Source organism: Strix aluco, chromosome 5 (genome assembly GCF_031877795.1).
Source record: "Strix aluco isolate bStrAlu1 chromosome 5, bStrAlu1.hap1, whole genome shotgun sequence".
Lineage (NCBI taxonomy): Eukaryota > Metazoa > Chordata > Aves > Strigiformes > Strigidae > Strix > Strix aluco.
In genome coordinates this window covers 87,326,957-87,336,429 of record NC_133935.1, presented here as the reverse complement: position 1 = coordinate 87,336,429, position 9,473 = coordinate 87,326,957, and the positions used below count along the sequence as shown (strand labels likewise).

General features: G+C 53.4%; 1 protein-coding gene across 1 annotated transcript; it reads right to left on the bottom strand.

Moving 5' to 3' along the window:
• Positions 1 to 3,402: 3,402 nt before the first annotated feature.
• UCN3 (urocortin 3) lies at positions 3,403 to 3,873 on the bottom strand. Its single transcript, XM_074825509.1, has one exon. It carries the CDS (start codon positions 3,871 to 3,873, stop codon positions 3,403 to 3,405), a length of 471 nt encoding a protein of 156 aa, XP_074681610.1.
• Between the last annotated feature and the right edge of the window lie 5,600 nt (positions 3,874 to 9,473).

Genomic DNA, 9,473 nt, shown 5'->3' with positions numbered 1-9,473 from the left:
GGGTGATCCACACACAGCTCCTGGGTGGCTGGGGGTAACTCTGTTCCTGGGAGAGTTGGTCACAGCCCCACCTGGACCAGCTCAGAACAGGACATGACACCCCAGGAGCAGAGGCCTTCATGCCACCAGGGATGTCTCTTTCTAGGTTTATCTGCAGCCTGAAGTACACCTCACCCCTTCTGCTTAGGGTTCAGCTCCTGATGTAACTCTCTGCAAGGCCACCATGTCCCCGGTGCTCTTTGTCCTGAGGCCCATGGGCTAACTCTGCCTGTGGTGACTGCTGGAAATCAGCTCGGTTTTTCTAGCCAAGCCCCCATGGATGTGAACGTGGGTTCCTCCTTGCACAGTGGGAGTGTGTTTTTGGCCAGATGCTCAATGCCCATTGGGTTACACTGTCTGAATCCTTTCCTCAGCTGGGTGGGCCTGGGGCCTTCTTGATCCCAGGATGGGGTTCAGGACCTGCTGTCCTTGGGGGTTGCCTACACAACTGCAGCATCTCTGTTTTGATCTGATGTGGGTGAAGGAGGCCTTTGAGTATTGGCACATACAGGAGAAGGAGGACAAGGGGGTTCCTGGAGGCCAGGGAAGACCTGGCTGCTGTGGGGGAAGATTATGAAGAGGCTGGAAGGGACCTGGCAGCAGGAGCAGAAGGATATGTTGGCCTGAGTGAGCCTGCAGTGGCTGTGCACCCATGCCTGAGCAAACCGCTGTTTTGGAGTGCAATACCAAGAGATTGGGTTTCATCCCTGCATGAAATGGCAGGAAAGACTAAATCCTCACCTGGACTTTACAAAACTGCACATATCACCCCAAACAGCAACGCTGTCATTCCCAAGCATGTTGGCCTTGGCTCTGTGAACTCCCAGACCCAGGTGGGTGCTGAGGGAGATTTCAGTGTCCAAATTCCATCCAGCTTCCTCAGGAAATCTGTCTCCTCTGATCTCCGCCTGTGTCTCAGCCCCTCCAAGCAACCCTTAGTCTCGCTTGGCAGAGGTTGAGACGGAGGATTAAGTTTGGAAGAGTTTGTCCGAGCCAGTGTTGGGTGTTGGTGAGACTCCCCTACAGGGATGCAGCTGGGGAGGAAGGATCTCTGCTTTCCTCATCATGCGTTATCAGCTGGTATCTGCTATCCCCATCTCAGCTTTGCACGTGCAAGCACAGCCTGGTGCTAGCAACCACCTTGCCTCCTCTGCTTCCATATTGTTGCTTCAATGTTAACTTCCTTCATTAAAGGGGAGCAGAAGAAAGACCCAGTGTGAGCCCCGGGCATGGGATGTTTTGATTTCCAGGCTCTAGCATGGGCCTGAGATGTTCCCCTTGTCTAATCTGGTGCTGGAAAAGAACCCCAAGCAGGGCTGGTGCAGATCCCCATGGCAGCTGGTGGTGGGGAAAAGCCTTTTCCCAGCCTCAGCCAGTGCTTTACTGGAGGTCACTGGGGAGCACAGGGGAAACTCTCTTCAACATTCTGCTCAAAGCAAAGATTTCTCCCTTGGCTCTGAGCAAATCCCTCTGTCGCTCCTTGCTGTGCCAAGGCTCTTCTAGATAGTCCTGTGCATGAGACAGGCTGAGCCTGGACAACCTGTGGACACCTCTGGCCAAATCCACAAAGGGACAAGAGTGTGTCCAGCTGGGTGCCCAGCCAGGTCTGACCTTGCTCTGCCCTGCCTTTGCCTGACCAGATGTGAGCGGGTATGTGTGCCTCAGTTTCCCTGGGTGCGAAATGAGGACAATGTCTAAGTCCTGCTGAACAAGAGCAAAAAATACCACTGGGGGATGGGTGTGTAGGCTATAAAAATGTATAAAGCTCTATACAGTGTACCTAAAGGGCCATGTAGTCCAAGGCTACAGCAGATTGCAACAAGGAAAGACCTCACTGGTGTATGCTCGGAGCTGAAGAGGGAAGAGGTCATTGCACGGAGATGCTGTGAACATCTTGGTGTGTTGTCTGCTGGAGATGTGTGCTATGAGGGGGAGATGCTGAAGGGCCTGGTGCACTATTTTGTTTTTGTTTTTGGGCTTCAGTTGCATTTGGGTCCTGAGTCCCTGGGCTGCGGACCAGCTAGGAGCCTTGGCCACCTGAGCGTGGTCTTGCTGGGGTTGAATTTGGCTGTGTTGCCTCCTCTGGGTGCCCAGTGGGGTGGAGGGGAGATGTCTCCAGCTGCATCTCTGCAGATGGCTGCTGGGTCCATCCACCCAGCCTTCAATTTGATATCTGTCCCCTCTTAATGCCCTACCTGATGTGCTCCCCATGGCCATGCCCTGGATGCCTGAACGGGGCTGGTGGGAGCTGCTTTGCTGCTCTTGGGAAACGTCTCCTGGGGAAGGAGGGCCAAGTTTCTCTCCACCTCCCACGCCTGCTACATGCAGGGATGGAGGCCAGAAGATGCACTTTCATTTTGGAATTGGACTGGGAGGTGAAGAGAAAGGGAGATGAGGAAGGGATAAATAGTCCAAGGTAAAGGAGTGGGAGCTTGGTGAGCTGGGACTCATTGGAGGGTGGAAAAGAGTGGAGTGAAGGGGGATGGTCTGTGTATGGACAGCTGAAACTATACCAGCTGAGAAACTGGTTCAGAGGTCTACCTAAAAAAGGGAGAGCAGTGGAATGGTGGGCAGGTGTAGATAGGGCAACATGGACAAAGCCAATGGGATGGTTCTGGAGTAGCCAGGGAGTCACCTGCAGCTCTTGGGGTCCAAACTCACCTGAGGCCATGGGGTGGCCCTGTCCAGGGCCCACCGACACCCTGGGGACACTTGTGAAGGGCCATGTGGATGGGGAGGTTGATGCTGTCCCAGCTGTGATTGCTGAAGGTGCCCGTGGGGAAAAGGGTGGTTGCAAGACAAACTTAAAACCTAGCGAGGCCCGTGGAGGAGAAACTGGGAAATCCTTCTTGAGTTCCCCTGACCAGTCTTGCTTTTCCCTTCCCAATGCCATGATGCTTGTTTGTAGGGACAGCTTGTGCATGGGCACTTGGGAGGGAGTAGAGTCTGGATCGTGATGGGAACAGGGCCTTGAGGTTGAGTTGGAGGGAGGTTTTGGAAAGGGAATGGGTCCAGACAGACCTGACCGAGCACCCTGTGGAGGCGATGGGAGAACAAAGCATTGGAAACTCAAGAGATCGTAGCTTTAATTAGGGACCTTCCCGAGGCATCATGCCCCCTTGCCCTTCTGCAGACACAAGCCTCTTCCCCGCGCATGGAAATGTCAGGGGCGGGGGTGATGGAGGAGATTGGGAAGGAGAGGAGGAGGGAGAAGAGATATGAAAGTTAGGTAACTCTATGGGTCAAAAATATACAACACTTATATCATACACAGCCGTTAGTCCTCTCTGGCTGGCAGGCTGGGGCTGGGTGATGGCCCCACACAGCCAGCCCTGCTCCAAGTCCCCCCTGCCCCGCAGGGGGTCACTTCCGCCGCCCGATTTGGGCCATGAGATGCGCATTGGCAGCAGCCTTTGCCCGCAAGTTCTTGGCTTTGGCGATGTTGAAGAGGATGTTCATGATGTTGGTGGGGACGTCAAGGGAGAGGGTGACCTTGGTGCGGCGATCGCTCTTGGCCCGGTTTTGGTATGTCTTCCCTTTCACCTGTGCCTGGGACACATATTTGTAATGGCCTTCCCCTGGGAACGTCCTTTTCCCCATCTCTTCATCCACTGTGTCCTCCCCCTCTTCCTCCTCAGACGCCTCCTCCGGTGATGGGGAATCAAAGCCACGCTTGTCCAAGATGGCATTTTCCTCTGGGTGGCTCTTTTGGGCTTCAGCGAGGGCCGCGTTGAGGCAGCTGAAGATGGAGGCGGTGTTGTAGAGGCGGAAAGCTCGGCCAGTCTCTGCAGCACAGAGGAGGGCGAGGAGAAGCAGCAGCCTGGCGTGGGGCATTGTGGTGGCCTGCCCAGTGGAAAGAGTGAGGGGGAGGCAGAGATGGGCATGAGCTTCCTGTGGGCCCTGGGGCAGAGCATCATCATCCCCCCACCCTCCCACATCCCATGGACCTGGGTTCATCTTCCAGGTCCTGCGCTCTTGGCTTCACCTCCCAGGTCCACCCCCAGGTCCGATCTAATTGTTAGGGCAGGTGGGAATGAGTTGTCTTGGGGCCTCCTGCTGCGAGGTGCATCCCCCCAGCCCTTGTTTTTGGGGTGCTGGATGGGAGGTGGGATGTCCAAGGTGCTTGGCAAGACTGCAGCCTCCATGAAGGGGAGAATTTGGCCATTCCTTTGCTGAAACACAAGTGCTTGCTGCAGGAGAGCTGGTTTCTACTGTGGGTACCTCCTTGCCTGGGGAAATCCTGTTGCAGCCCCCATGCAGCCCTCTCCACCTTGCTAACACCTCCACAGAGTAACCATGGGTACCACCAGCTGCTGTAAAGGTGGGTTTTCCTTTCAGCTCCTCTCTGGTCAGCCTGAAGCCACCAGAGATGTTTCTGTTCTCTTTGAAGCCAGAAATTGCCTGTCCACCTTCTCACACAACTCTGTCTGAAAAGGGCATGGAGAGTGGGGGAAAATCAGCCCCAGTGCTGGAGGGGTGATCTGCCACCCATCCAGTGTGATGGCCCCATGTTCCCTCTCCAGCCCTGACATTGGATGCTGCAGGGTTGCCCATTACCTCATGGCTCCATCCCCAGGACCCCCCTCCACTCTGGGTTCAGGACAGGCTGCCCCATCTGATGGCACATTTGGGGCGCAGTCCCCTTATGGACAGCCTTGCCTGGGGATCTGGGGGCACCTACAAAATCTCAGCACAACAGCATACTTCCCTGCTTGAAATACAGGCATTCTGGGGTCTTGCGGGGGGCTGAAAACCTTGGGATAACCCTCATGGTCTGCAGAACCTCCCGGTCTCTGAGTCCTGTCTCTGGGAAGCGACACATTTCTCTGTACACCCACCCGACCGCTCAAAAAGACCACCAAAAAGGCCACAAGGGATCTCCCGGTGGGGGTCTTTGCCCATGTCGAGGTCAGACAAGTGTCCCCAGGGCCAGCCCCGAGGGCAGAAGGACCCTCCAGGTACTTGGAGGCAAGCTGGCATTCCCAACCTTCGGGCCCCATCTTGTGGCAAATGCATCATACGGCAAGCTCTGGCTGGGGGACAGTCTCCAGGGGTGCGGGACCCCACCTGGGACTGGGGTTAAAGCGTTGATTTGGGGTCGTGAGCTGCTAATTTATTTTCCATGGGTTTGGGAGCGTGGAGGGGCTAAGGAGGCTGGGGGAGTCCCCTGGGAAACTCTTGCAGAGCGGGATGGCTCCTGCGAGTCTCCATGGATGTCTGTGTCTTGGGGCTACCGCTGAGGATGGAGGCTGTGCCTCGCTGCACGAGGGGCTGCTGGGTGGGGGAGATGTCCTCAGACTGATCCAGAACCAGATCAACCCCCTTGTCCCCAGGAGCTCTCACCCTGGACCTGCTCTTCTGCCACTGAGCCACTGTCCCTGAAACTTGGGTCACCTTAACTCTGCCCTTTGTTGTCCCTCAGAGGGGGAGATTTGGGTAAATTGTACAGGCAGGATTTGAGGGAGCTGCTCAATTTCCACTTCTTTGCCTCACTTGCCCCTGCACAAAACCCCACAGAGCTCCCCCAGGCAACAACTGTCCCCTCAACTCTGCCCTGCATCCAGACGAGAGAGGAGGAATGTGCACCAGCCGTGGCATGACCCAGGCAGTGCCAGCAAAGTTGTCACTATAGGATGGGGATGGAAAATCCTTCTGAGGCACACAACTCCCATGTGAGGGCAATTCGGGGCTCAAAACTCTCCTTCCTTTAGCCCTGAATCATTCCTTTAAATCCTGGGACTCAGTTTTTGCTTGCAAAAGCTTAAGAGGACAAACATCTTTCTTCTGCCCCAAAATCTCCCCCTTTGCAGCTGCCTTTCAGCCGCAGAGGAAGCAGCACCCCCACAGCAAACTCATTGCAGCCCCTGCTAGCAGGATGGGGGGGCTGGGGGTATGAATTTAGAAATCTAAATTTCTCACCGCTGCCCGCAGCCTGTGCTCTCCTGGGGGACACTGTTTGGCCCCACGCTGCTGGATGGAGAATGGGAAAATCTTTGAAAGCCCTCGCAGAGCCGGCACAGCTGGTGAGAGAGTGCTGAGCTGTTTCGAGCTGCCACTGCCCTCTCCAGAGCTGCAGAGCAGCATCTCCACTTTGCCTCTCCTCAAAAATCTGTTTCATGACTGTCTGAAATGGGTGGCTTGGCCCCATGGCCAGCTCGGGCTTTTTCTGTTTAGCAAAACTCTTGGGGGACCTCGGCTGAGTGAGGGGAAAGGCACAGCAAGGGGGAAATGTGGCTGAAACACATCCGCACCCAGCACCTGGATTCCTGGTCTTTGGCTGTGGGGTCGATATCCTGACAAAAAAAGCAAAAATCAAGGCAAAGCAGCAAAAAAATACAGCATCCAGCTGTGCTGGTGGAAAACAAAAGCTGATTTTTTTTTTAATTTTTTTTTTTTTTGCGTGGGGGTTTTGTGTCCTGGCATGCCAGAAAGTTTTTTTTGGTCCAGAAAGCAACCTGGAATTGGGTTTTCCTCCCCTCCCAGAAAAAGCAGGAAAAGAAGAAAAACCACCTGCGGCAGATCTGAGGAGTCAGAGTTAAATCTGCGGCTGCTGGAGGGTGACCTGCAGGTGCCATTCCTGCTGGTGGAAATTGCCCCGATACCCGTGAGAAATTGCAGGCATTATATTGAGATGGTGCCGAGAGCCACGGCAGGACCATTTGTATCGGCTGAAGATCTGCCTCTCGCCTTTAAAAGAGAAAAGTCAATCGCTCTGGCAAGGCAGCTCTGCAAACTGGGGACAAAGCTATTTGCTGGTTATCACGGGCTCCTTGGCAGCAGAAGAGCTGGATTAAGCTAATTTTTCTCCGTCAAAAAGTAAGTCTCAAATAAAATAATACTGTGGATGAGACCCGTAGACTTTTAAAACTCTTTCTGCCTCATGCCGCCTCCGCTTTCCTAATGAATCTCTCCTGACGATGCTGATTCCCAGGGCTCCAAAATTGAAGCTGAGCCGGTGGGGATGGGGCTGTGCCCTCCTCTCCTCCCCATCCCTTTAACCACAGCAGTGATTTGTATCCCTACTTTTTGATTTCCCAAGATTTCCAAACCCTTCCCATGCTGCCCAGCCTCATCTGCCTCCCCAAATTGGTATAATAATAAAAAAGAGATTTCTTTCCTTCAGAGGGAGTGTGGGGGGAGCCTTTTAACACAATATTTTGAACTGCTAATCCCTCTCCTGCCTTTTTTTTTTTTTTTTTTTCTTGCAGAGAAACGTGGAACCTGATCTCCCAAGGAAAGCACTGAAATATTTAAAGTTTGTGCAAATGAAGCCGTCTGCTGGTTAATAAATGAAATCCAGGCACTCACCTCGTAGTCCTCGTTGGTCGGGATGGGAAGGGGTTGCTGCGGTCTCACTCCGAGGAGAGAGGCATCAGGCGCGTTCCCCTGAACTTCAGCACCCTCGCTTTTCTTTTATTGTTATTAAGAGGACTGTGATATTTTTTCTCTCTATGGAAACGCTTTTCCCCTCCCTCGTGTATATATAAAAATGAGCGATCACGGGGTTGGAGTCGTAACTCCAGACGTGGAGCCTTCATTTGGGCATGATTTCATTAAAATGAAATCAGAGGGAGCTGGCAACGTCATGGGGCTGCGGTGCCTCTCCCCATTCAGAAAGAAAAAAAGGAGGGGCGGGGGGAAAAAGACGTCTGAACCCAACAGCCTGGTGAGAGTCACCTGAAAATGGGGCTGTCGCCAACGCCGGGACTTTGCAGGGTCATGCAGACAGGTTTTTCCCCTGCTTCTCCAGGTAGCCAGGCACTTGGTGCAAGAATATTTTAAATGCAAAGGTTTTCATGTCCCCTAAGGATGCCTGTTGGGGTTTTCAGCATTGATTAACAGTGTTATCCCAATTAACATGTTTCTATTTGAAGAGTGGGGCTGGTGCAGCACCTTGGCAGGGTTTTGCCCTGGGCCAGTGCTCCTAAATCCCATCTGCAGCAGGGACAGGCTTGCCTCACTCACAGTGCTCTGCCCTCTGTCTGGTTTCCCATCTCTGGGTGCTTTTGTCCTCTCATGTAAGCAGGAAAACTCCTGGAAGATTGAAATTTTGGGAAAGTCTTTCCAGGATATGGTAGCACTGTCCCAGGTGCAGAACGGAGGTAGGGATAAAGTGTGTCTTGAAAAAAACCCCTTCAAGCTTCCCAAACCCACTGAGGTCCAGCAAAATTAACTCAAATTGCTCCAAGAGAGCAGCCAGGAACTCAAACCCCAAATCTTAGTTCCCAGGACCACTCTGGTCCTGGTGTGGTCAGAGAGAGGGTTCCTTCTGGGCACGTCTAGTAGCCCAGAAGTGCTACAAAAAGGATGGGGATGGAGATTTCCCTGCTGGAAACAGGCATTTCTCCATGGGATCCCAAGCTGAGACACCCAAAGGAGTCAGGTTGCTGGTGGACAATGGACACCACAGATTTGTGGCTGGGCTGGGGGCTCCTGGTGGCCCCAGGACCCTGCTTGGCCTGGCCTGCTTATCAGAGCTCCTCTGAAACCTGCTTGGAAATGCCATTGCCACCTTCCTCTAGCAAAGAGCTGGTGGGTTGCAGGTATCCCTGGGAAGGGACAAATCCTGCCAAAAGTGGGGAAAATCCTCTGAACAACCCCACAAAAGGTAACAGCAGCCAGTTGCGACCCTGGTTAGGCTCTGAGTTAGGATGGGGAGATGTTCTTGCTCCCGGGCCATGCACCAGCAATGGTCACACCTGTTCCTTTGAAGAAGAGGAGCCATGACTGTGGATATTCTTAGATGAGCATCTTTGAGCTTCTCACCCAGCCTGTGAAGTTGCTGGCCACTGCCCGAGAGGCAGTGGCCAGTAATGTTGAGAGCTCCCCTTTGGCTTCAGTCCTGGGTAGAGCGTTTTCAACCTTAATCACCTCCAGCTGTTGGCTGAGACACGTCCGGATCGACTGCTCCAGCAATTCACTCCTCTTTCATTTTCATTTGAAGTTTTCATCTCCTGGACTGATATTTTCTTTTCCTCTTCTTCGCTGAGTCCTGGAGGGCGGTTTGGTTATCCAAATCTTTGGAGCCTGTTGAAGTATTTTTGGGCAAGCAAACCTGCTTGCAGACTTCAACGCAAAGAGCCGGGTGGGAAACTCCATTAGTGGGACTTCTTCCCAGCAAGAGCAAGGGAAATCACCATCTAGCCTGCAGTCTTCTCTCCTCTCCCTCTGGCAAACGCTTGTGGGCTCATTTATTGCAGAGGGAAGAGCTTTCTCTAAGGGCTGCGTGGTCCCTGGAGCTGATGAAGCCCTTCAGCTCTTGCTCTGCAGTGAGGAAGCAGTGATAGATGAGAGCTATTTCCAACCTGTTCCCCGCAGCGGAGGTCCATTAAAAATTATTTCCCTTTGTGCTTGTTGTGGATGCGTGAGTGCTGATTCTCAGCAACCTTTGGATTCCCCCTGCTTGGTTTGTGTCCTGCCTTTCCTTGACCTCC

Coding starts and splice junctions, on each gene's coding strand:
- UCN3 (XM_074825509.1), bottom strand. CDS start 3,873: ATGCCCCACGCCAGGCTGCTGCTTCTCCTCGCCCTCCTCTGTGCTGCA.